Source organism: Arvicola amphibius, chromosome 1 (genome assembly GCF_903992535.2).
Source record: "Arvicola amphibius chromosome 1, mArvAmp1.2, whole genome shotgun sequence".
Classification (NCBI taxonomy): Eukaryota; Metazoa; Chordata; class Mammalia; order Rodentia; family Cricetidae; genus Arvicola; species Arvicola amphibius.
The window spans coordinates 183,720,146-183,747,849 of NC_052047.1; the positions used below are offsets into that span (position 1 = coordinate 183,720,146).

General features: G+C 47.5%; 1 protein-coding gene across 1 annotated transcript; it reads right to left on the reverse strand.

Moving 5' to 3' along the window:
- Cpn1 (carboxypeptidase N subunit 1) lies at positions 1-27,704 on the reverse strand. The gene is made up of 9 exons (XM_038321796.2): positions 27,232-27,704; positions 23,355-23,551; positions 17,248-17,403; positions 12,570-12,752; positions 10,925-11,036; positions 8,860-8,999; positions 6,179-6,278; positions 3,300-3,418; positions 1-594 (listed from the first exon to the last, which is right to left on the reverse strand). Exons 1-9 carry the CDS (start codon positions 27,452-27,454, stop codon positions 451-453), a joined length of 1,374 nt encoding a protein of 457 aa, XP_038177724.1. The 5' UTR covers positions 27,455-27,704; the 3' UTR covers positions 1-450.

Here is a 27,704-nt window from a genome sequence, read left to right on the forward strand (position 1 = left end):
TAGGTCAAATTCCTCCTTTATTAGAGAACCACTGGTTATTGGTCCCAGGCACTTCTGGCTCCCCTCAGCACCGCAGTCATTATGACAGCGTCATGCTGCACCACCCTGTCACCAGCTCCGTGCTGGACCCTGGAGACAGATGGACAACCAGCTGGAAGCTGTCTCAGAATGCACTGCTCACTGGCATGGGACCCAAACCAAACTCCTAGGAAGAAGGTCTCCAGAACCCTGCTGGAGGCATGCAGAGTGGGGCACCAGTTTCCGGAAGGTTCCAACTTCTTTAATGCTGGCTGGCCTAGGGAAGGCTTGCTCCGGGACAGACAGACACACTTGGAACTGTTCTGTATGTGCCTGTGTCTGAATATGTCCCAGATAATAAGGGAGAAGTGTGGCCACCGGATCTGAGAGCAGGGACCTGGCCTTGCTGTGTGTGGCCCTGGCTGCTGGGCTTCAGGCAGGGCCTCGATGCCTCTTTGTTGCTGTGTCTTTCTTTTTGGGTATCCGGGACTGCTTTGGCCTGCTTCCCTGTCCTCGACCGGGAGCTTTCGGCACAGGGTGCACCTGAGATGTGCTTCGATTGAGTTGGAAGTTGACCTGCAAGGGCAAAGCAGAAGCTAAGCGCCCGTTCGGACTCTTCCCCCATCACACCAGGTTCTAATGGTAGTAGGCACAACAGACTTGGCAAGTGTTTCCCAAAGAGTGGTGCAGAGCCAATCACCGATGGCATGAAGTGTGTGGCTGGATAGACTAAATAGTAGCAAAAAATCCTATCTACACCTCCAATCACACTTTTGCTTATACCCTGCTTAGGGCAAGAGTGATGATGGAAGCAATCTTAATCTCTATTCCCTCCTAGTGGCTGTGTGAGTCACGGGTACCATGCCCATACACGTCGATGACTGTCTCAACCTTCTGGGGCACTGCTTGGCACTAGGGATAACAGAGATGACAGAGATTTCCTGGCTAGATCTTTTTTTTTTCTTTCTAAAATAGGGTCTCACTATGTAGTCCCAGATACTCAGAACTTGCTTTGTAGACCAGGCTGACCTAGAACTCACAGAAATCCACCATCTCCCGAGTGCTGGGATTAAAGGTGTGCATTACCACATCCTCCTGAATTCTTAAGCCCAAGACTGTATGGGCATCGGTGTGACCTAAGGGCTGTGTACAACTGTTCTCTAGCCATGAAACACAGATGGAAAGATGCTGTGGGGACACTGGGCGTGGTGTGGGCACTGGGCATGGTGTGGGCACTGGGTGTGGCTATAGAGCCAGTCCAGGCAGCAGAAGAGGACGGCATGGCACCAAGTCCTAACTGCACTCCCCTGGGGCTTCCCTGGCAATCCCTTCCTGTAATAGTTTGAACTACTGAAATAGCAGGGAGTTAAAAACACGCCCTGAGTTCCCTGCCTCTTCCATAAAAATCCATAGCCAGGTTTTCTGCTAGTTCTGTAAAGGGGAGGGGAGTCGGCAACAACTGTGTGAGACCGGTTCCTACTTTCCATTTAGTAAATACATAAACCGGGGAAAGGAAGAGAAGAGAGGAGACAGGCCACAAGAGGAGAAAGGCTCCACCATCTGCAGGGAGGTGGCGACAGCAGAGAATTCTGGGCCCTGGGAGAGATTTTAATCCTCTTAATTGTGAGATGAAAAACCTTTAATAAACATGTTTTTTTTTTCTTCCCTGGGGAAAGTGGCTAACTGCTCTCAAATTCAAATAGAAGCGAAGCAGCCGCTAGTGCAATCAATCAACAGACTGGCAGTGGCTACTGCCGCTGAATATTCCATCCAAATGACAGACTGTGCCCCTGGGTTATACTTGACACAATGAATGGGTACACTAGTTTATTTAAAGGATATGGGGGGGTGGTGAACTACTTCAAAATAAGCGTAACTCAAGAGGCCTTGGAGCTGTTTACAACTGGCAGTGAACAGGCTTGCCTGCAGTGCACTGTTTATTTGTGTGGCTGCTGCTGGCATTTAATTTTAGGGTGCAATGGGGAAGAAGGGGGATTGCTGGCTGGGAAATCGGGTTCTGTGTAATGGAGGGCTGTCTTCTCTTCCCCTGGCTGTCAGTATAAATCACATGCCATACAAAAGCGAAGGCCCGAGTTTGAATCCCCACAAGCCACTTAAAGCAAGACTAATTCCAGTGACCCTGCAGCAAGGCTGGAGGCAGAGGTGGAGCATCCCAGGCTAGCTAGCCTGGAGCACACATACTGTGCAGCGAACATCAAAGACACACTGCCTTGGAGAAGGTGGCAGGCAAGGACTGACACTCAAAATCATCCTTGGACTGCCATGCAAGTGCCATGGCATGTCCACGCTCTCTCCTCCCAAAACATACTCATACATATGATATACATCACACACACACACAAAGAGAGAGAGAGAGAGAGAGAGAAAGAGAGAGAGAGAGAGAGAGAGAGAGAGAGAGAGAGAGAGAGAGAGAGAGAGAGAGAGAATATGTGAATATGTAGGAGGTGTTTTGGGGGGGCAATGATCTGTAAGTTTTGGAGGAATTTTTAGACCTGAAGCTCTCTTTGTTCTGTTGGCTGATAGGGTTCTGCGCATAGGCAGGGAGCATAGAGTGAGTTCCTGAGACTCATTAGGAGGTGACTCCCACCCCCTCCATCCACCCACTGTGTGATACTGTACAGTTACTTACATGTAGTTGTGAAGGTTAAAATGGATAATTCCTGAAAGATCTTATATAGTATCTGATGCCCAGAAACTACCCCAAAGGCACTGTGTACTGTATTCAAATATATGAGCCACCTGAGGGCGTGGAGGGCCGACATTCATGGCCCCTTACGTTCTGAGGTTCTGGTGTAATATGATCAACAGGGAAAAGTTCTAGGTTCTGAGTCAATGGTTCTTTGCTTCTCGTCCTACCTATAAAGGAGAGCTGTACAGAGTTGAGAACTGGAGGTGGCTGGTCCTTGGTGGCAGCAACCGGAAAGTGAGCCTGAGATCACAGGGCACAGATGGCTTGCAGAGCGCCACCTAGTGGTAGACCTTGTTAATGGCATTGAAAGATGCAATCAGGGTTGCCTGGGGCATCCGCAGTGCCCCATGCTTACTGACCAGCCTTGTGCACCTCTATGGAACTGTGCTTTGTCTTTGCAATCCTTGAGAAGGAAATGTTAGCACTAATATACAGAGGAAGAAGCAGGATAAGAGAGACAGGCTGTGCCAAAGAGACAAATCAGGAAAGTCAGGGGGAACCAACAACGGGGCTGTTTAAGATACTGCATGACATTTACAGATCAGGTTACATACGGCCCAGCCAGACTCACCAGTGTTGGTTCCGCAGGCCCCACTGTCACAATCACTGTTTGGGGGTCGTACCCTGGTGCCTTGGCGGTGACAGTATACGTCCCCGGAAGAAGCAGACGGAAGTAATCTCCATGCTCACCTAAATGTCAGAAGGAGGAAACTCAACCAGCTGACTTCAAACCTACTTCAGAAAGAACCTGGCTGTGAAAGCAATCTGGGGTCTGACCTGACCATGAGCCTGTTTTTTGTTTTTTTTTTTTTGTTTTTGTTTTCTTTTTCTTGCAGCATGATGAAACCTGTAAACAGTTAAATCATTCAGAAGTTCCTCGGCCTGAGTTACTGCCGGGAAGGTTCATGTGTTCTGCCTCAAACTACAGTCCATTCTGGATCTTTGGGTCTCATACAGACACATGCCCACTAAAAGTCTCCCGGAAAGAGAGAAGGTGGAAATGTCTGTTAATATTCTGCCTGATAAGAAAACTTTGAGCCCTCTGACATTTGAAAAGCCATTGTGAAGAAACAACTTCTGTCCAAAGAAATTGTACCCCACGCCTAAAGTTACATGGAGGCGGATTTCACCAGAGAGAAGCAGAAACGACTGTGGTGAAGAGTTGTCAGGAGAGAAGCCGACTGCCCTGTAGAGCTGTGGGTTCTCCCGAAGCTGAACCGAGGCCCTGGAAAAGCTGAGCGGCGCACAATCTGTACTAACAACAATCCTGGGGGGGGGGGCAGGTGAGACAACCAGCGCCCAAGCATGTTACACCTGTGAGAGACTAAACGATCTCTAGCGGTCTGGCTTGAGCATCTTACTTTTCTCTCCCGCCTCCCACCTCCTCTCTGTGGTGAGACAGCAGGGTTTCATGTGGCACACTAACTAGCATCAAAGTTAGTGTGCAGTCTGGCCTCAAATTCATGATCTTCCTTCCTCAGCCTTCTGAGTGTTGGCATTACAGGAAGTACCACCATGCTGGCCAGAGAATATTGTTTTTAATGTATTTTTTTAAAAGACAGGGTCTTATATATAAGTCCCAAACTAGCTATATTGCCCAAGGATGGCCTCCAATATATGACCTTTCTGCCTCAACCTCCCCAGTTTGGGATTGCAGGTATGCATTACGCTGCCTAATTTGTGTGGTGCTGGATCTCATGCATCCTAGCCTGGTCTTAACTTCACGACGCAGCCAAGAATGCCCTCGGGTGCTCCCGAATGCTAGGATTATAGGTATGTGCCCCCATGCCTAGCTCATTCAGTGCTGGGATTGAATCCAGAGTGTCTTGCATGCTAGACAAGTACTTTACCAAGCTGCACCCTAGCCCTGTAATTTATTTTGAAAACTTTAGCAATGAATGCAGTGTGTTATTATACACACATTGGACAGTTTAGGGTATATCCAGAAACACTCATTATCTTAACTGGGGGCTCACACTAAAGGTGATTAGCAATTGTGTTACAAAAGCTCCATTCTAGACACTTCTTCAAAGAGGCTGTCTCCACCTGTAACTAACACCAGGTGCTTTGCTAAGTAGCGAGAGGAGTGACTTCTGTTTCCCATAATGGATGCTGAAAATGGGGCCTCTCTGAGGTAGCTGTTCTTAGTGGCTCTGACGTTGTTACAGACCTTCCCACCCTCGCTTAAATGGGTGAAAACCAGAAGCCTGAGCCCCTGGGAAAGGTGCTGAGGTCTGATCTGTATGCAGCTGCTGGGCTGGAAGATTCCCGATTCCCGGACAGATTGAGGTGACAGAATTCTTTTAGAACATTGCCTTTTCCTTGAAGAAGTCTGCCACTGAAGAGGCTCTGAGACCACCTTCGAGGACAGGAAGATTTCATCCAGCCTGGACAGGCAGCACGAGCTATGAGATGCCTGCTCGGTAGTTAAGGAGGTTGTTTTGAGAAGTGCGTAGCCACCAACATCCATGAAATAGAAACTCCTGAGTCGTGGGCGGTTGGACTCAGCTGGGGACTTTGCAATACTATTCTTCCATGAGATGATTCTATACCTGCTGGCATTCACTGTCCCTTGACAGAATCTAGAATCACCTAGGATGAGCTTCTGGGGATGCCCGTAAGGAATTATCTTGACTGTGTTAACTGAGGTGAGACCGCTCACCCACTGTGAAAGGCATCATTCCCTGGCTGAAATCCTGGGCTGTGCGAGAGACAAAGAGCTGGGTCGCCACGTGGACACATTCATCAATTCGTTTCCTGATTATGGATGTGAGTTGGCCAGAGGCTTCAAGCTCCTGCCTGCCACCTTGACCCCCAACTGGAATGGACTAGACCCTGGAAGTGTGAGCCAGAATAAGCCCTTTTCTCCCCTAAGGTGCTTATTTTTTTCAGAGTACTTTATCATAGCACCAGCAAAAGAAATCAAGACAGTATCCTTCCAGCAGGCTCTAGGTCAGTCCAAGTCAGTCTAAGATAGATTATCCTCCACTGATGACCTCGCCCCAGATCAAGACTGTAGGAGGACTCTGCCAGCTTTTCATGAACGGACATGTGGATCAAGACTGAAGGAGGAATCTGCCAGCTTTTCATGAACGGACATGTGGAAAACGCCTGAGCCAGAGGGCAGACTAAACATGAGTGCCGTCGTCCTTCTCAGCCTGTTCCACACTGTCATTATAATTAATATCATCAAGCCCAGAAATACTCCCAATAAGACTCTCTCCACAGTGATCCCTGAACTCTGACTAGGAGCTCTGTTTCCACCGATGCTTGCCACTCTCAGAGCCTGCTCGCTCCAGACAAAAGCGAGAGAATTTCCTTAACTTTGGCTGCTTGATGTAGCGCTCTGTTTTGTTCCCATATGCAGCATCCTCCCTTCCTTCAGGGCCTCACCCGGTGTCCTTGATGGCTGGTCTCTACTGAAGGAGCCATCCTTCCGTACCTACCTACCTGAAGTGACATCATGATTGACCCCAGTGACAGAAATGACAGCCCCTGTGAGGTTGTTAGAGTTCTCATCAAGCACCATGCCCTTGATGCCCTGGTGGACCTGCAGGAGACAGTGGCCAACAGCGGGTTAGAACAGCTGCGCGGTGGGTGGGAGAGGCTCTGGCCTTTCTCGTGGGTCCCCATGGTCCGTCTTCACTAACGCCATGGCAGCAGCCTCCAGAGCGGTGCTTTCGCTGTCCTCCCCACCCCATAATCCCTTCCCGGCAGATGGAGAGAGTCTGCTAGACATCATGTGCCTTCCTTCTCAAAGCCCAGCTCAGAAGGCTTTGCGGTCCCGCGCTGGTCTGTAAAGCTACAGTCCCCATCAACAGCCCAACCTCACGACAGGTACACTCTGCCTCGTTCCTCAGATCTGCCTCCATTCCAGCCACACTGATAATCTAAGCCTTTTACATTTTTTTTTTATTAATTTTATGGGTTTGGGTTTTTTGCCTGCACGTGTGTCTGTGCACCATGTGCGTGCCTGGTGCCCAAAGAGGGTCTCAGACTCCCTCGGACTAGAGTCACCATAGAGTCCCCAATGATTGTGAGCCACCATGAGGGTGCTGAAAGCCAAACTCAGCTCTTCCGAAAGAGCAGCCAGTGCACTCAACTGCTGAGCCATTGCTCTAGTTCCTAATAGTCTAATCTTGGATTTTGCTTATATTAAACAAAAACCTTTACATTGTGATAAAGGCTGTTGAGATGGCATAGTGGTTCAAGGTGTTTGCTGCTGCTAAGCCTGGCAACCTGAATCTGATCCCAGGACCCAAATGGTAGAAGAAGAGAACAGACTCCCTCCTACAAGTTTTCTTCTGATTTCCAACCAAACACCATAGCATGGATGCACCTACACACACACACACACACACACACACACACACACACACACTCACATTAAATTGTGGTAAAATCCTCATACTGTAAATTGTACAGTCCAGTTTATCAAATACATTTGTAATGAGTGACCAGGATAACGACTCATTTCCAGAACTCTCTTCATCTGACAGCACTGGAACTCCTCCTCTTAAATAGTAACTTTCCATTGTTCACTTCGGGGTTTTGAAAACCCACCAATCCCTAGGTTCGCCCCAAGCTCAGGACTTGAAATCCCACCAATACCCACCCTGGAAAACTCCACCCCCAAGAAACCCTATATAACTCTGCCTTTCTCTCGGTTCCCTGCTGCTTCTCACCTGAGCAAAGTTAGGTGGCTACCTACCTCTTGGCTATTTCCCAATAACTCTCTTGTGTGAGGTGTGACCTTGTGGTATTCCTTGGTGGTATCCCATGCCAGAATACCTTCCCCTCAGAGCTGCACACTTACACCTCTACCTCCCGCTCCTCAGCCCCAGCCATTATTCTGCATTCTTTCTCTATGATTTTAAGAATTGTATCTAAACAAATGGAGTCGCATAACATACGTGTTTGTGACTGGCTTATTTCACTTAGTATAGTGTCCTCACAGTCCATACATGCTAAGGTATGTGTCAGAGCTTACTTTGTTTTGAAGGCTGAGTAATCTTCTTCCCTCCCTCCCTCCCTCCCTCCCTCCCCCCTCCCACCCATCCTCCCTCCCTCCCTCCCTCCCTCCCTCCTTTCCTTCCTATTTGATTCCACTTCTTTGGGATACAACAGTGTTGAATAATATGATAATTTTATTTTAATTGCTGTTTCCTTTGTGGCTCTGGAGACCCAACTCTGGGTCTCTCTCATGCTAAGCAAGCACATTATCACTGAGCTAAACTTCAGCTGATTTTTAGTTTTTCCGGAAGTGCTGTCCCATTGTTTTCATAGAAGTGACATAACTTTCCACTCCCAGCAGCTGTGCTCACGGGGTTCAGTTTCTCCACCTCCTCCTATGCCTGTCATTCCTGCTTTTGACAGAAGCTGCTCCAGTGCACGTGAGTGGCTGCCCCCTGTGATTGGTGACGCTGGGCGTGGCAGCCCCTGTGGTTGATGACCCTGGTCGTGCAGCCCCTGTGGTTGGTGACACTAGGAATGACTGCCCCCTGTGGTTGGTGACCCTGGCTGTGGCAGTCCCTGTGGTTGGTGACACTGGGCGTGATCACCCCCTGTGGTTTGTGACCCTGGTCGTGGCAGCCCCTGTGGTTTGTGACCCTGGTCGTGGCAGCCCCTGTGGTTGGTGACACTGGGTGTGGCAGCCCCTGTGGTTGGTGACCCTGGGTGTGGCCTCTCCCTGTGACTGGTGGCCCTGGGCATGCTTTCAGATGTGCAGCTTGGCTTTTCTCACCTATCTATTTTGGAGGACCCTGCCCTGCTCTAGACACTTGGCCTGCCTGGGCCACTCCGCTCCCTGGACTCTTAGTTTAAGAGTCCCCACTACCACACGGCTTTCTTCATACCATTCCTCTTTTCAATGCTTTACAGAACTCACTCTCTTATTTTGTTTATTGTCTGTGCTCGTTAGAAGGGCAGTTCCATACAGACAGAGACATGCTTGTCTACTCAGAATCTCTGGCTCACAGTAAAGCTTGAACAGACAGCAGTGCTCCAGGACACTGAGTAGAATGCTTGTTGCCCTGAGTCAGAGCCAGAGCCAGGCCTGCGTCCATGGCAACCCCAGCCACCATTGGAAGTACCTCTCCTGCAACCACAAGAGTCAAAAAATGAGATCTTACCTGTTCCAAGAACTGGATTAAGGCTTCCCGGTTACCCAGCCACTCCCGCTGTAGCTCCTCTTGCCGGGGGAACTTGTTGCAGCTCAGCTCTAGTGTGATCTCAAAGCAGTTGGTGTGGAGATAATTGAAGTCTTGCATTCCTAGGGAAGGAGCCGGTAGCGGGTCTTTGTGCAGAGCGCCCACCGTCACACCACCCCATCTTCCTCTTTAGTCACAATTTCTCTGCTACATCTTCATCACCCTCTCTTCTACCTCCTGACATCTGTTAACTCTTATCCTACACAGAGTTGTTCCTCTGGTCTCAGGTCACATGTTTGTATGTCTAACTTCCCAAGGGGTACTGTTGATGCAGGGTCAGATACCACACGCTGAGACAATCATTGTGATTGACCTAGTTAACCTAGCCAATCTAGAGATCAAGCCAGTTTGCTAAAAGTAGAGAATTTCTGAGGAGGCATGGGCCATGCTTTCTCAGAGGACAGGAAAGGAAGGGAAGGAGAGAAAAAAATAAAACAAGCATGATTTGAAAAAGCATATCTAACGATTCCAGTTTGGGGGTGGGGAGGCTGGTTTCTCAATACAAAGTTAAAGAAAGAATCTAACTGAATCTTCCTGATGTGTTCATCAAGTTGGTTTGGGGCCACAAGTCTTAATTTCTCAGTAACCCAGGGGACACCATGGCTTTTCTCCTTTCCACTCTCCCTAGGACCAAATATCAGCTCAGCCCTCATCAAAATGGCTGGGCGGCTCAGATGTGAGAGTATGGGAAAAGATGGGTGTGAGCAACTCCTCTATGCACCCAGCTTCTGCTCCAGCCTCTTCCCTGTCCTTAAGGTGCAAGGTTCACAGCACAAGCTGGTCCCAGGCAGGTGCAGGATAGAGGTGGGGATGGGGTGGGGAAATGGGGCTGTGTGCACCCCCTGCTAGATCTGCTAGATCTCCCTGTTATGGAAAAATTAAAAATGCTGCAGGATCCCTGGCGGCAGTAGGCACCAGAAATGCTGTGGTTCCCCAAGCGGTGGTAGCGGGCCAGGTGGAAGCAGGCAGCGGGCCCTGAGAGCAGCCAGTCCCAGGCAGAGATGGCTGCCAGTCTGAAGCGGTGGCTGGTTCCAGGCAGGGAGACACGTGGTGGGCGGGCAAGAGACAGAGACATGGATAGGCACGCCATGCAGAGTGAGGTTAGATATTTATTCAAGGGGAAGGGAGAAGGGAAGAAGAGGAGGAGAGAGAGAGAGAGAGAGGAGAGATGAGAGAGAGAGAGAGAGAGAGAGAGAGAGAGGAGAGAGAGAGAGAGAGAGAGAGAGAGAGAGAGAGAGGCGGGAGAGAGAGAAAAGGGGGGGAAGGGGGAGAAGTGGGGAGAGAGGCAGAAATGGCCTCTTCAAGAGAGAGCTCAGGCCGGAAGCTGAAGATCAGCCTGCCTCAGCAGATGGGGGAGGGAGTGGGCGTGGCTTGCCTCTTAAAGAGACACAACAATCATTACACTCCCTCTCTTTGGTTATGAATGATCAATGTCCATGCAAGTTCCTGCTGTGGGTAGCTGATAGCCCCAGTAGAGAGAGCAGCCACCAAGGGGGCAAGCCCCTCGGCTTACCTGCTGTTGTCTGAAGCTCACCTCTGTGCTGCTTTTGAAAGCAAAGAATTTGGAAGCCAGGTATTTCAACTGCTTTACTTAAAGTATCAAAATTATGAGGTGAGTGTGTTATCGGGATTAGAGACAGGAAAAACCAAAGCACAGAGGGGCCATGCAATTAGCCTGAAGCCACACAGCTGGTGCACAAACAAGACAAATTCCAAGCCCCTTTAATCCCAGAGACCACACCCTTTGCAATTTGGTCTCATTGCCTCCTATGCCCCAGCAGATAAGGGCATAAAACACTAGCTGGATAAGACCACACATTATCGCCTCCTCGGTCTGTTAGGATCACACATAGACTATTAAATGCCAGCTGGGGAGCTCTCCATTTCTCCACCCACCCCTCGCGCCCCCCCTCCAGTGCAAAATTCTATAGTATTCCCTATGAGTTACTGAGGAGAAAACAATGGCCATTCTGAGAACTCCACTTACCCTTGCTGAGAGAGTACCAGGACGCCCCATTGGTGATGCCGTCTGGGAAGTAATCACCGCAGTTCCAGCCTTGGTGCATCCAGCCATGCGCATAGGAGTAGACCTTGGCCAGCTGGAGAAAAGGCAGAAAATGACTGCGAGCAATCCCAACTCACACAGCCGTGGCTCTGACTCAGCCTAACTAGGGGGATGCCAAGAGGCTACAATGACACCAAAGTACGTTATATGCTTCAGTACAAAGAAGTGTGATCAGAGACAGAGGAGGTGATGAGGTGGTGGGGGTGTACACATGTGTGCATGTGTGCGTGTGCATGCATGTGTGCGTGTGTATGTGCAAGTATGTGTGAATGAGAGTGTACATGCATTTATGTAAGTGAGCATTTATGTATCTGGAATGCAGTTGGGAATTCTACAGTCCATCATTGCCTCTCTCCCTCTCTGTTGAGTTTTTTGAAACAGGGTCTCACTCTGTTGTCCAGGCTGCCTCTGAACTCAGTCCTGCCTTAGCTTCCAGATGCTGTCATCGCTGCGAGGAGCCCTGTATTCTAGTGTTTCCACTTTCTCGGGGATAAGTCTGTCACATGCAAAGGGAGGGGTGACAGCAGATCATACAGAGGTCCCTTCAGGTGGACCATTTCCTAGATGAATTCAATGACAGTTAAAAGATGTGTGTTGGGAAGAGATGCACATGCTTAGACTATGATCCCCATTACTTTTTAATGCTTTTTCTTTTAATTTATTTTTTTTGAGACATATTTCCCTGGCTGGTCTAGAAATGCCTCCTAGGTGCTGGGATTAAAGGCGTGCATCACCATGCCTGATCGTTATTTTTTTTATAATAGTAGACAAAATGTTATTACTGGAGGAAAAATGTATTAATTTACTGCATAGCAAATTAGTGTCATTCTCTGTAACTCATTGATAAATTATAAACATTACTAATATTATCTATAGATACATTCATATTTTATGATTTAGTAAATTTTATTGCAAAAGATTATGAATTTACAAAATATATTATGAATATATAACTCTCTATATTCATCTTTAAAAAACGGTATGTGTGTGTGTGTGTGTGTGTGTGTCTGTGTCTGTTGTGTGTACATGTGCCTGTGAGTGCAGCTGCCCTTGGAGACCAGACGTGTCAGCTCCCCTGGAAGTGGTTTTGAGCTAACAAACATGGATGCTAGGAACAGAACTGGGGTCTTCTACAAGAGTAGCAAGAACTCTTAGCTATAAAGACCCATCTCTCCAGACCCTGTTCTATTGTTTTGTATTATTAGTTAAATCTATTTTTCATTAAGATGGGCATATTATCATAAAGACGTAAATTAGATTCTCTCAAAATTCCTATTTATTCCACTAACTCGTGGACAGTGGAATTAGCCTTCAGACATATTCTCACTTGCCACCGGCATAACTGTTCTTCACATCATGGCAATTGTAAAATGTTTTCCTTTTATCTAATCATTCCTACATTATGGCCTGTCACCTGAAATAAAATGTAACTTACTAGACAGCCCTCCCAAGCAGACCCTGTTTTCTGTAACTGTGGACTTATCGCTATAGGTCCTGTGTCTCTGACCTGAGTCTCTTCCCCTGAGGCCCCAGGTCCCTGGCTGGGATGAGCTGCCGTTCTGCTTACCGTCTGGAAGAGCTGGTCGTCTGGTGTGGGGGAACTGGAGGTACGGTGGGGACCTCGGAAACGATGGTCAAGTGACTTGTCATATGGGTAATTGGCCACCACAGCCCCGCCATGCAGATTGGCTGAGAGAACGAAATTTAGGGAACGAATCCACTGGATCACCGCCCGGGTCTCCGGTTCCACCTGCGAAGACATGAGCCAAGGTGTGGCTGAGTTGTCACACGGCCCTTTGGAGAAATCCTGTCAGGAAGAGGCTGGCAGGGATGGTGAGTCTCACCCCTTGCCCCCAGATATGAAAACTGGGGCTGGGAAACTTTGACCTTGGTGATGATGATTTCAAAATAAAGCACAGGGGACCCCTTCCCAATGTGAATTGTGTGGATTACAATGCACGGACTAGGTACAAAGGGAGCCTCCAGGGTAGTGAGGTAGTGACTCACACTTCCAGCATGTGCGCCCACAGCCACGGACGCTGTAACACCAAGGGGAATCACTAATGGGCCTGGAGATTGTAGATCCTGAGTGTTGGGGTCAGGTCAATGTAGGCGCATAGACTGTAACTAACACACCACTCTGGGATACGATGCTGAAGGTGGGGTCGGTGAAGGAACAGGAAGTGTGCAGAAACTCTTTGGTTCTTTTTACTCAATTTTGGAAGAGGAGAGGAAAGAGAAAGGAGGGGAAGAGGGTGGAAGAAGGGTGGGGAAAGAGGGGAAATGAGAGAGCAAAGGTTTCCCAGTTTATCCCGTGAAAGCAGGGGTTGAGCTTCTAAAACATTTACGGTTCTAATCATATAAACCACTTGCTTGAAGCAATGACTTTGGCCTCCTCTCCCAACACATCTCCTGCACCATTTTAGCGACACCCTGGTCAGATCTGCATTTCATAGATTAGACACACGAAGCTCTACTGAGTACCACTTTGCTAGTGACTGGCAGTTTTAGGAAAACCTTGACCCCACCGACTCACAGCACAAACAATCCAGTCGCCAGTGCTTTTCCTCCTCACAGACAGGCCTGTCTGGTGACCTCTTGGTGTCAATGAGTTAATGGCTCTTCTTAGACCAAAGGTCAGTTCTAAAGGTCTTGTCTTTCCAGTCCCCAAAGAGGTTGGTTGAAGAGAGTTGGATTTCAACAATCAGAATAGACACATCATGTGGGAATGGGTTGTTTCTGAGCAATGTTTGGTAATTTCATTATTGTGCAAAGTCACAGAGTGAATTTACAGAAACTAACATGGCTACATGACCAGGAATCACTGCTGTACACATGACCTATGTTGAAGAAATTGTTATTTTATGGCATTTGGCTATAGGACTAAGAGCTCAGGCCCTTTGATGCACCCTTTCTTCTCATTCCAAAAGGTCAGCTTCCCATCATTCCTTTCCCTTATGGCTCTTCTATCAGGAGCACAGGGGAGCTTCCACTGTTACTTTTCTCTTCCAAGTTAGGCAGAGGACCGAGTGGGAGGCTTATTATCTTGTCTTATACAGACAGAGAAACAAGTTTATTTATTTATTTTATTTATTTATTTTTTATTTTTTATTTTTTTTTGGTTTTTCGAGACAGGGTTTCTCTGCAGCTTTAGAGCCTGTCCTGGAGCTAGCTCTTGTAGACCAGGCTGGTCTCGAACTCACAGAGATCCGCCTGCCTCTGCCTCCCGAGTGCTGGGATTAAAGGCGTGCGCCACCACCGCCCGGCGAGAAACAAGTTTAATAATCAAAACACGGGGCTGCAGAGACAGCTCAGCAGTTAAGAGCTCTTGCTGCTAGCACAGGACCCAAGTTCAGTTTCCAGCGCCCTTGTCAGATCACAACCACCTGTAACTCCAGCCCCAGGGGACATGATACTCTCTTCTGGACTCTGGGAATACCTGTGGCTAATGTGTACACACCCCACACAGATACACAGACCTCCACATAATTATAAATAGACAAATAAAGCTTTTAAAAATTCAGAGTGTAGCCGGGCGGTGGTGGCGCACGCCTTTAATCCCAGCACTCGGGAGGCAGAGGCAGGCGGATCTCTGAGTTCGAGGCCAGCCTGGTCTACAAGAGCTAGTTCCAGGACAGGCTCTAGAAACTACAGGGAAACCTGTCCGAAAACCAAAAAAAAAAAAAAAAAAAAAAAAAATTCAGAGTGTAAGCCGGGCGGGTGGTGGCCACGCCTTTAATCCCAGCACTCGGGAGGCAGAGGCAGGCGGATCTCTGTGAGTTTCGAGACCAGCCTGGTCTACAAGAGCTAGTTCCAGATAGGCTTGCAAAGCTACAGAGAACCCTGTCCTCGAAAAACCCAAAAAAAAAAAAAAAATTCAGAGCGTGGCTTATGACTATAATCAGTGGAGGCAGAGCAGGAGAAATAAAAGTTCAAGGTTAACCTCATAAAATGTTGAGGCCCAGCCTAGGTTACATGATACCTTGACTCAGGAAATAAAAAATTACCTATGATATTCTTCTGGTTAGATACACTGAATAGGACCATGTCATTTTTTTTGTACTTACTTAACAGAGCCAAAATAACAGCTATAACCAGAAATCCAAGATGTCAATATGACTTTCACGTCATTTTCTAAAAAGATTTTATTTTATTTTATGTGTGAGGGTATGGCCATAGGATGCGGGCCATCAGAAATTCCCAGAGTTAGAGGTGATTGTGAGCTGTCGGGTGTGGGAGCTCTGGAAGGATGGTGGCACTTTTAACACCGAGCCATCTCTCCAGCCCCCATCACTTTCAAGGGGAAAATACTGACCCTACCCACCCGGGAACATTCCTCTTCCCAGTCTCTAAGCTTGGATATTCACAAATGCAGCGTTGGAACCATTCCATCCAGGAGAAAAGTCAGGGCTGGCAGGGATGCTCTGAGAATGGCAGTGGTTACTCCCACCCAGCAGCAGGACCACACAGGTGGACAGGAGGTCCACACCTACACGTTACCTAGGGCTTGCCAAATGCTGTCTCCCATTTAGAGCAAGGGAAGCAAGGGGAGCTTTAAAAGGGTCACATAGGAAGAAAGAGGAGAAACCATGAGTTAGACACCCCGAACCTCATTCTATAGCTAACATTGTGAATGTCTGATTCATATCCAGTAGGAGAGACTTGTCTATAGCATGCTGGAGCTTTCTGTCAGCAGAAAGACTGTTGGGATATGAGTCAGAAGGTCTGTGTGTGTACATGCAGATGGGTGTGTACATGAGGGTGTGTGTGCGTGTGTAGGGAGGACAGAGGTCGAAGTTGGGTGTCTTTCTTGTTCACTCTCCACCATACATTTACATTTTTAAAATTGTGCTTTTTTTGTGTGCACACGTGTGTGTGCACAGGCACATGTACATGGCAGCCTGGTGCTGAGGTCAGATGACAACGTATAGGGGTTGGCTCTCTTCCACCATGTGGGTTCTGGGGATCAAACTTGGGTCTTCAGGCTTGGCAGAAGGAACTTTGCCCACTGGGCTGTCTCATGGGACCTAAACCTAGCTATCTGGCATGCTTCTGAGGTTCAAACTCAGGTCCTGATGCTTGTAGGACAGGAACTTTACCAACTGAGTCATCTCCCTAACTCATGCCTAGGTTTTAATATTGACTGTTGTGGAATATTATTTTAAGATGTGTTACATTCATTTATGCTCTAGAACATTGTTTTAATGATGCAAAGGTGTGTTGGATTCTTTTATGTTGCATTTGTTTAACTCTGTGAAGCTGTGTTACTTTACCTGCCTAAAACACCTGCCTGATCTAATAAAGAGCTGAATGGCCAATAGCGGGGCTGGCAGGCAGGGAGAATAAATAAGGAGAAATCTGAGAAGAAAAGATTGGGAAGCAAGAAAAGAAGGAGAGAAGAACATCAGGTGCCAGCAACCCAGTTACACAGCCAGCCATGGAGTAAGAAGTTAAGAAAGATATACAGAAATGCAGAAAGGTAAAAGTCCAGAGGCAAAAGTTAGGTGGGATAATTTAAGTTTAAAAAGCTAGCAAGAAACAAGTCAAGCTAAGGCCAGCCTTTTATAAGTAAGAAAACATTTCTATGTGATTTATTTGGCAGGTCCCCAAAGAGCAAAGAGTAAAAAATCCCAACTACAATTGATTCCTTCAATTATTAGCTATGTGAATTTAATTTGGGCTATAAACATAGTAACTGCCAAACAGGGCTAATGTTGGCTACTATTTCTTCTCACAGTCATGGTCCAGTGCTATGGTGACCAACTGAAACAGGCTTGGGAAGAGCTCTGAGAAATCACCAAGTGCATGGTTCTCCTCCTTTACCACCACCACTGCCAACCTGCACAGCCAGCGGGGACTTGCTGCCTGCAGGGCTCTGTGCTGCCAGAGCAAAGAATCCAAAGAAGCCTGACAGCTATTCTTCTTCTAGATAATTAACAAGGAGGGAGTTGATGCTTAATTCTTTTTTTAAAGATTTATTTTATTATGTATACTGTGTTCTGCCTACATGTATGCCTGCAGCCAGAAGAGGGCACCAGATCTCATTACAGATGGCTGTGAGCCACCATGTGGGTGCTAGGAATTGAACTCAGTACCTCTGGAAGAGCAGCCAATGCTCTTAACCTCTGAGCCATCTCTCCAGTCCTGATGCTTAATTCTTGATGGTTCTGTTGATGTGAAGAATGCTTAGCATCCTGCAAGCAACTCCAAGTGCCAATTCACTGGCGTCTGCTGCCATCTCCTACCTGACTTTTCCAGTTGTCTGGGAGGGGTAAGTGGTGGTTGGGGCCGCCGTACTTCTCATTGTAGTAGAAATAGGTGTTGAGATCAGGGAAGTTGCGGTTCAGGTCCACTCCATTTGCATTGTTTCTACCAACCAGATACCCAGATGTGCTTGGGCCCTGGCAGAAATGAAGAGAGGAAAGATGAGCATTTAAGACAGAATCCTGTATTTCAAGAGTGTGATGTGATTTTTAAAGATACTAACTACATTAGCTACTTTTCAATTTCTGTGATGAAATTACTATGACCAAAATCAATTTTTAAAAAAGGTTTTATTTTCGCTTATGGTTCCAGAAAGAGAGAGAGATGGGGAGGGAGAGTGGGGAGAAGAGAGAAAGTAAGTTTATAATGGCCCAGAAAGCAGGGCATGGTTGACACACTACCATGACACAGGGCACAGTTGACACACTACCATGACACAGGGCATGGCTGACATGCTACCACGACACAGGGCATGGTTGACACACTACCATGACACAGGGCATGGATGACATGCTACCATGACACAGGGCATGGATGACATGCTACCATGACACAGGGCACAGTTGACACACTACCATGACACAGGGTATGGCTGACATGTTACCACGGCACAGGGCATGGATGACATGCTACCATGACACAGGGCATGGTAGCAGGAGCAGGAAGTTGGCTGATCACGTTTAATCACACACAGGAAGCAATGGGAGAGGAGAGGAAAGAGTGAGTCAATAAATCCTCAAAGCACACCAACAGTAACACACTTCCCTTAGCAAGACTCGACCTCTTAAAGGTTCCAAGCCCCTACCCCCAAAGCACCACCAAGCACCAGGGGTTCAAATACGAGAGCCTATGGACGAGGATATGTCTCATTCAAGCCAACACACTAACTTAGTTTATGAAATGATGTACTATTATCGCCCTTCACATATCCAGCGTCCCCCTTGAGTGGTTCAACTGTAGACCACCACAGTCACAGTCATCCTGAAATCATAACTTCAGAATATTTGTGTATCTCAAACAATAAACCTCATTTCCAGTCACAGTGCTTCTTATTTTCACCCCAGTGCTAAAAAGCCATATTCTGTTTCTGCGGATTTGTCTTTCTCTGTACATGTTACGTGTAGGTGGGGTCATTCGTCACATGATCTGTCACCCATGTAGCATGTACTGGGACTTCCCTCTTTTTAATTTTTGAGTAGTGTGGGTTCACTGAATTTTGATGACCCACCCACAGTGACACAGTATATGTCAGTTTCTTAGGGCTGTTGTAACAAATGACCACAAAACCAGAGGCTGTTGATGGCATCAATTCTCTCTGAGACCTGAAGGGTTAAGTTTAAAACCAAGGCATCAGCTTAATCATACTCTCCGAAGGTTTTGTCCTTTCTAGTTACTGTTGGTCATAGGCAGTCATTGACTTTAAATTTTATTTATTATTGAGGGGGCATTCAGGGCACAGTGTGCCTCCTGAGGTCAAAGGACAACTTTGTGGAGTCGGTTCTCACCTTCCAAACTTTATGTCGGCTCCAGGGATTGAACTCCGGTCCCTACTCTTTCACAGCAAGTGACTTTTACCAGCAGAGCCACTTTGCTGGCTCTGTCCTTAGCTTTCAGATGCAAGATGTCTGCCAGGGAGTCTTGTTTCCTGCCTTCCTGGCCTCCTTGCAGTGTCTGTTTCTGTGCACCTTTCTCTTTTTCTCTCTTCCCTCTGTGCTGGTTAGAATGATCCCCATAAGTCTCTGGCCTCTGAATACTTAGTCCTCAGTTGGTGGCTGTTTGGGAAGTTTTAGGAGGCGGGGCCTTGCTGGAGAAAGTACTTCACTGGGGTGAGCTTTGAGATTTCAAAATACCCCTGCCATTCCCAGTGTCCCTCTGCCTTCTGCTCTGAGATCAAGAAATGAGCTCTCAGCTGTCCCTGCCACCGTGCCTTTGCTCTAGCATCACGGATGCCAAGGCTCTGAAACTGGAAGCCCTTCCATGCTTTCTTTTGGAAGTTGCCTTGGTGGTGGTGTTTGTCCTAACAGAACATCCATCCCCGATCCTTCCCTCCCACCCTCCGTCATGAGACAAGGTCTTATGTGTTCTTAAACCAGCTATACAGCAAGGATAACCGTGAGCTTTTGATCCTGATCCTCCTGCCTCCGTTTCCAGAAGGCTGGGACCACAGGTGTGCAGCACTATGCCTGGTTTTGTTCCTCTTATAAGGGCATCGATAATACTGGCTTTCAATTGTGATTGTCTAGATTCGTGTTTTGGTCAGGGAAGTGTGTTTTTGCAGGGGGTAGCCATCACCACAGAGACTTAGAACCATTCAAAGTGCTAAGAATAAGTGACTGTTTGTTGATGACTTATCCTTAGATGGGCCATCTGTCACCCTCCCAAGGCTCCAGGAACACCGTGGAAGAGGCGGTGGTGGAACCTCAGAAGGTTGTGGAATGCCATCTCCCAGGCATGACATGGCTGTTGAATTAATGAACTCACAGCAGCTGTGTGTGGACGACCTGTGCAAGAGTGGGGGCTTCAAAACTCCCTAGACCCCACCCCTCTCTGAGGATTTACAGGCAGTCAATAGTTGCTAGGGAGAAAGGGCTCCCAAGGCCCCACCCCTCCCTGAAGAGCTATTGACAGTTAATGGATACTGGGGAGTTCTTCAGTGGTGTGACCATAAGTCAAATGCTCGTGCTCCAATAACTGACCCTTCATCCATGCTCACAAAAGCAACTTTAGTTAAACTCTGGGTCACACGCAGGAGGTAGAAAGGACAACTTTACATACATGCATGAAAATGTCACCAAGAAACACTTATGTACATACAATTAACATATGCTAATGAAACCAAATTGTGAAATACTAGGATTCTTTTCCTTTGAGTAGTCTTAAACTTCTGGATCCCTTAATTTTTCTGTTCATACTTCCGATTTTAGCTTTCTTGTTTATGTTTTCCCCCACCTACTCATTCATCCATTTAGTCAACTGCTATTATTCACTTACACACTGTCAACCCAGTGCCCTCAGACACTGAGAAAAGAGCTAAGTGAGCTATTGCTCCAGCCTCCTAGGGATTCGCAGTCATTGGAGGAGCCAGACAAATACATCAGTCAATACAGACTGGTATAACAGAGATGCGTTAAAACTCCCATTAGGGCTGGGCTGCAGCTGGGGCTCAGTTGTTTTGGGTGCTTGCCTGGCATTCACGAAGTCCTCTGTTCAATCCCCGGCACTGCAGAATACCACAGTGGCACATGCTTCAGAAATTCAAGGTCATGTTTTGCTGCATAGCAAGTTCAAGGCCAGCCTGAGCTATGTGAGATCCTGTTTCAGAGTTCAGGTAAAAGGTCTGTGTGTGTGTGTGTATGTGTGTGTGTATGTGTGTGTGTGTGTGTAGATCATTAGAATTGTTTTGTGTGTCCATGGAGATGGGGACTAGTGTCCACTATAGTCCTACAGACCAAGTGGGTAAAGTTCAAATTCTCACTTGTTCCTGGAAGTGAGGTGAATGAACCTCACTTCCTATTGGCAAGTCAGAGATGCCATTCAAATTTTCCTTAAGAATATTTATCATTCTTGGCACTTCCCTTTTTGCATGGGCATCCTGCTCACATGGGCATCCTGTTCACGTTTTATTCTTAGACTGCACTGAAAACATTATGTTTTAAAAAGTTCTCTTAAGTTACCTCCATAATTTCTGTTCCAGTTTAAACATTTCTCTAACTTTTGAGCAGGGGTTTTTCTCACTGCTTCTTGTTCTTAGCAATGCAACTCTTGACTGTCACTATTACGAGCATTGGGCTTTGTTGGTTGGTTTTGTGCATGACTGCTCATTAGGATGGCAAAGGAGGGCTTTCTGGGCTGCAGGTTGTGGTTGGTGTCAGAGTGTTTACTTAGTATGTGTGAAACTTCTGGATTTCATCTCCAGCAAAGTCCAAAAAAAAAAAAAAAAAGGAAGAGGATGAGAAAGAAGGGGAAATAGGAGGAGTGAGAGAGGAAGAAGAACAAGAGGAAGGGGAACATCACTTAGCTGAAGGTTTCTAGGTTCCCATCAACAGAGCAAATGGTGCAGTGGATTGCCATTGCTAAAGCGGAAGGTGGTGGAGCACATCTTTAATCCCGGCACTTGGGAGGCAGAGGCAAGTGGATCTTTATGAGTTTGGGGCCAGCCTGGTCTACAGAGCAAGTTTCAGGGCAGCCAGGGCTACACAGAGAAATCCTATCTCACAAAACCAACCAAACAAACCAATGGTAGCTTTTCACCTGGAGCTCAGAAGCCTGAACTGGGTATCACAGTGAGGTGCCAGCAAGATTCTTTCCCTGACTTCCACGGCTTCTAGAAACCCTTCACATTTTTAGGTTTATGGTTCTTTCCTTCATCTTCAGAGCTAGCTACATAACACCTAAAGGGTTTCTCTCCTTCCCACCCTCACCCTCCCTCTTCCACACTAAGGCCCAAAGTGGCCGGGCTCCCTTAAGGGATCTAGTAATTTTGTGTCAAATGATTAGTAACCTCAGTTTTATCTGCAACCTTAATTCTCTCTACCCAAGCTATATAACGTTTTCATAGGTTTGGGGATTAGGATGTGAATCACCGGGGAACCATTATTCCACTTCCCTGCAAATGGCTAGGCTTCTCCTGGGGCAGCCATGTAGACAACTTTTCTCTGCACAGAAGAGTCTGAGAACATAGCAGGTCCCCTCTCAGAGTGAACCGTGTTCAAGATCTCCTCCCTCTGCCTAAGAACACACTAGGCAGGCAGGGAAGGGGCCACAGGGGATTTCTGTTCTCTTTTCCATCTTGTCTGTTGTAAGGATGTGGGCAGCACTGAGTCGCTTCTCCAGCTTCCCTGCTGTATACAGAGAAAGCAAATGCAGGACAGGAGCCAAGCTGGAGTTCCCCTCTCCATCTCTAGCTTTCTCCCTCCTCCAGAATACAAGGCCCAGACCTGACAGTGCTTCCCATCGGTTTTCTTTCTGTGTGTTCAGTCATTTCAGCAGGAAACTGTGAAACCGAGTTAGCTTTGTGCTGGGTCAGCCTCGGGGTCCTGGTAGGTACCTGCTCAACCTGCTTCCAGCAGGTTTAAAACACACTTTTAACTTAATCTTCCTTCCATAAGATATTTAAATGCAGCTTTTTAAAGAACACATGTTCTGTGTGGACGGCAGCTAGATGCCTGGGCTTTTTCTGTGACATGAGGGAGACTGAGCTGAGCTCTGGAACCCACATTCAAAAACCTTTCCCCTGGTATTCTGACCCATGGCCACAACGCAGGGTTTAAAGGAAGCCACGAAGGCACGCGGCATCTATGTTAGGAAATGAAGGGCAAAGCCAGGAAGCATGCTTCTGTGTGTCTCGCTGCAAGAACGACTCCAGAACAAAGAACTAGAATGCTGAGCACCGCACTAGCAGAAGGCAGGAGAAACGGGTGCCAGGCCTAGAGACACCACTGTGACCCAGACACCTCCTCAGTCAGGAGGGTCCTAAGCTTGAGACCTGCTTCATGAGTTCCCAGTCTAGCCCGGGGAATTTTTCAAGTTTCTGTCTAGGAATAAAAATTAAAAAAAGGTTTGGTAATACAGTTTGGTGGTGGAATATTTGGCTAGCATGTTTAGTTCAAAGCCTCAAAAGGTTAAAGAGGGGAGCAGGAAACATCTACAATTTACCCCTTCCCAAGATCTGGCAAAAGTGTGTGCTTATCTGCTAAAAGTACAGGAAGGTGGGTATTTGGTAACACCCTCTCCCATCTGCAGAATTTTACGGTTATCTGGACCGGGGTAGGAGGCTGGAATTCAAGCAGAGCCCACAGTTACCACAAACAAGGCATTTCAGGGATGTTAACATTTTAACCCTTAGCTTCTGCCTTTCCCTGCGCCCCAACTAATTTGTCTGTCTCCCTCCCTCCCTCTCTCTGTCCCCCATCTCTCCCTCTCTCTCCCCTTTCTCTCTCTTCCCCTTCTCTCTTCCTCTCTCTCTCCCCTATCCCTCCCCCAGCCTCTTTTTACTGATATTTACGAAGGGACATGGGACACACTGTCAACTGACCCATTTCCTAAGATGGCTTCAGTCTCTTCAATGCACCTCCCTTGGACTGCGTACCTGCGCGGCAGCCACCTCATAGCCGTCGGGGTTCATGGAAGGCAGGATATGAATGCGTGTGTCCTGGATGAGACGCAGGATTCGCGGGTTCCGGTTCCTGAACTCCTCACAGAGGAACTCCGACAGCTGCAGTAGCAGCTCACGGCCCAGCACCTCATTCCCGTGCATGTTCCCCACGTACTTGACTTCCGGTTCCACTGGCAACAGAAACACAACCCAGCTCTTGAAGGGGCAGGCAGGTTCAAGGCTAACTTTGGTTATCTAATGAGTTCCAGGCTAACCTGGGGACTCACAAGACTTTGTCTCACCCCACTGCACCTTACTCCCTCCCAAAATAAAGGGAAAGAAAATCTCAGGCTTTCAGTAGGTCTTTCCCAGCAACCCCTGTACTCCTTCCTCATAAATTGCAATTGGAAAAACTACAGAAATCCACGCCTGGAATAATAATGACCACCATTTATTGAGCCCCGAGTGTACTAACTGTTCATGTTCATTACTGCTAACCTTCACAGAAAATTTGTAAAGTAGGTTCTTGAAGGGGAAACGTGTCAGATGGGGGGATTGAGAATTCCATTAATGCTATTTCATTAATCTTTTGTCTTTTTTTCTTTCACATCCTTTCTTTCCCTCTCTCCCTCTCTCTTCTTTCTTTTTTCTTTCTTCTTCCTTCCTTCCCTTCCCGTTCCTTCTCTTCCCTTCCCTTCCATTTTCTCCCTCCCTCCCTTCCTCCCTTCTTCCCTTCCTTCCTTTCTCCTTTCTTTCTTGTTTCTTGACTATTTGAGACAGGGCTCTCTATGTAGCCGGACTGTCCTGGAACTTGGTATGGAGACCAGGCCAGCCTCACAGAGATCCTCCTGTTTCTGCTTCTGCTTCCGAGTGCTGGGAAGAAAGGCGTGCAGCGCCACTTCCAGCCTCTTTCTCACACTTCTTTCTCTCTAGAAGGAAATGTCTGTGATAGTAAAGAGCAGGCCTTTGTCTTTGGTAAAATAAAATTTGGAAAATCTATTTAGTCTCCTCTAGTCTCTTCGTTACCCGAAGCAATGTGAGACGAGGGTACAGAAGTTTCTGGTCTGGTTCACCCAGCGTTGTGCTGTGTTCAGTGGGTGCTCACCAGCAAGCCCTCTGCTTTTAATTTCAATTGAGACGGAATACAACCGTTTCCCACAATAAACGCCACCAGTGATTAGTTTGGCTCCATCTCTCGCACCTTCACACCTGCGTCATTGTAACACACCCTCCCACTCAGCCTTCCTGCGCCTGTGTGGCTCCATCTGCATCTATGCTGCCCATCCAAGATGTGACAGAACGTTTATGTAAAGGGCCAGGAGGGGCCTGACATGGAATCGTTTGTCTCTGTGGACAATGTTATCACGGCGCAGCTACCCAGCTCTTTCAGGGGAAGCCACACAGATAACTCCAGAACAAACGAGTGTTATAGAGGTCCACAAAACTTCATTCACCCAGACAGGGAGATAAGTGGGATCAGAACATGATGAGAAATCCACAAAGAATCAATAAAGGTTAAACAAACAAAATAAACCGAGCAACCCTTCATTCTCCAGAGCAGGCAGCTGGTCCTGGAGCTCTGGCAGTTAGCCTCCACACCAAGTCGTCTTTGAGCACCTTTAAGTCAGGGCGCACAACTCCTCTACCTAAAACACCCCAGCAACATCTCGCTTTGCTCAAAGGCCAAGAGGGGTCCGCCTGCTTGTAAGTCCCAGACAAGCTCCTGGTGCCCAGCGCTCTCAACACCTGGCTCTGATCTCAGTGTTAACTGGGCTCTGAGTCCTGGGGCTGCATTTTCTCTTTCCTTAGCCTGCCAGTCCTCCCCTTCAGAGACCTTCAGATCTCTGCTCAGTACCACTTCAGCCAGAGAAGCCTTTGACGCACCAGGGAGCTCCTCTGCTTCCCTCTGGATTACCACGCAGCACACCTCCTCTCTTTCCCGTTGAAACTCTCACTATAGAACTTTCCCCATCTGACACGGCAAGCGTTTATGCAGTGCCCCATCTATGACTGGTCTTAGCCCACTATAATTCAGGCCTAGTAGGTAAAAGCGTGGATTATTCTTTGTTGCATTTCTAAAGCCTATGAAATTTCTAAAGCCGGAAAGTTCTCTTTTTTTCTTTTTCTTTCTTTCTTTCTTTCTTTCTTTCTTTCTTTCTTTCTTTCTTTCTTTCTTTCTTTAAATAGGGATCTCCCCCTCTCTCTTTCTCTCTTTCTGGTTTACTATTTAATTATATCTGTGTGTGTGTGTCTGTGTGTTCTGTAGAGTCCAGAAGAGGGTATCAGATCCTCTTGAACTGGAGTTAACAGGTGATTGTGAGCTGCTGGGTGCTTGGAACCAAACTCAGGGTGCTCTCTAGATTGCCGAGTCAACTCTACAGCCCCAACAAAAGTTCTTCTATCTAGTAGGCGATGGGTAAATATTCGTAGAATGAAGGAATGTAAGGAGCAAAGGAAAGAACTGCTAACTCAGGGGAAAAGAGGGATCAGTGAGAGCCAGCATTGTCTGCAACAGACTCAAGGAAAGCCTGAGTGCTGGAAGTGTAGGCGTCCCAAGAAAGGGGCGTGGCCTAAGAGGCTAACTTCATCAAGACCATCAACCGCCTTAAGCTTTCACTATATGCATGTGATCTGCATAAAAGCGGGGCGTGTTAGGCAAGACCCTAACCCCAGCGAATCACATTGTTCTTCTTGAATTTCCTTGGTGTAAAAATTTGAAGTTGTCAATGTCAAGGTACTCATTGTACCTTTAAAGCAGAAGTACAAGAAGATTGTATTAGTAATGAAAGAAATGACTCTGGCATCTCCTCGTCAAGTTGGGAGTATACGGGTTCAGAGAATGGCCATCTTTGGATGGAAGACCCATCGGGAGCTTTGTGCAATGATTTAAATCAAGTTATAAAGAAGAATAGAGCAGGGCTGGGGTGTGAGAGGGAGATGAAGAGATTTGCTGTTGACCATCTGAAGGAGGAACTGATATAGCCATGTGACTTAACTCAAACGTCACCAACGAAGCAACAGGAGACTAGAGACGTCATCAATGTTTATGGATATGAGAGTGGTTAATGAAACCAGGCAGTTGCTTATTACACAGGAAAGAATGAGGCCATAGATCTGCGTTCATAGACACAGGCGAGGAGCCAAGGGAGACAGCTACAGTAAGATTCCAGCTCTGTGTAAAAACACATGCATTTGAAAGGTAGGCTTGGGTATCACGTCTGGAAGGAGCGATTTCAATCTACATAAATAATAGTTATCTTTGAGTGTTAGGATTGTGCTTCAGCTTGTTACTTTTTCCTTATGCAATTTCTAGTTTTTTCAGTTGGTTGGTTGTTTTGCGATGGGGCTTTCTTATGTTGCTTGGCTGGTCATGAACTGTTTTCAAAGCAAACATGAGTTGCTTTGATGACAGAAGCAAACTAACAAAAAAAGAAAACAACAGTCGCAACCCCCAAACTCTCTCTAGGACACTGTGTTGGCTCACTGTTGTTCCTGGAAGAGATGTACCTGACACTTCAGGAGAACTAGGAGGTCAACCATTTCTGCTATGCTCCCAAGCCGTTGAATCCTGACAGAAGGAATAAGAGAAAAAAACCAGGATTGTGAGGGAAGGGAGGGGAGGGTAAAGGGAAGACACCCTTTACCCCTGAAGCAAACAGAACCCAGGAAGGAAGAATGAGCCAGAGTCTGAACTGGGGTCACATCTCCCAGGGTCCAGGGAAGCCTAAAAGCCAGGTAGGATAGCCTGCCTTCTGAGGCGGAGAGAGAGGTAATGCATTGCATATGGAGGTCTCCACTGGGCCAGCAACTACCATCTCTGAACTTGTAGGTGTTAGTTTCCCAACGCACCCCAGAACTACTCAAGACTTACAGGGCTCATGGATCCCCGGGTGGTCGCTGAACTCCAGCACGTAGAGGTACCTCCCCTTCACGCTGCGCCCGATGTTGTAGAGCCTCGTGATGTCCGGGCATTGGTTGTGCACCCTGTACAGCGTCCGCACGAGGTCATCGTAGCGGTGGTGACGAAAGGTCACGGGGGCAACTAACTTCGAAAGAAGGAGGAGGGGCAGGAAGGCTGAAGGTAGGTCTGGCATCTCGCTGAGCTTCCCAGCGGCTGTGAAATGTGCCCCCTACTCTCCAAGCAATCTTCTACCAGTCAGGATCCAGAGCCAAGAGCGTCCAGGCCTCGCACCTGCCACACCTGCGGCACCAGCAGGAGACTGGAGACCGGGCCTCTGCAATGCTGGGAATTATTTCTGTGGCCCTGGGATAGCTACAATGGCCCCCGGGCTCATTTCTCTTCCCCTTCTAAGCCTAGAAAACCTTTTGGAAGGGCTCTGCGCA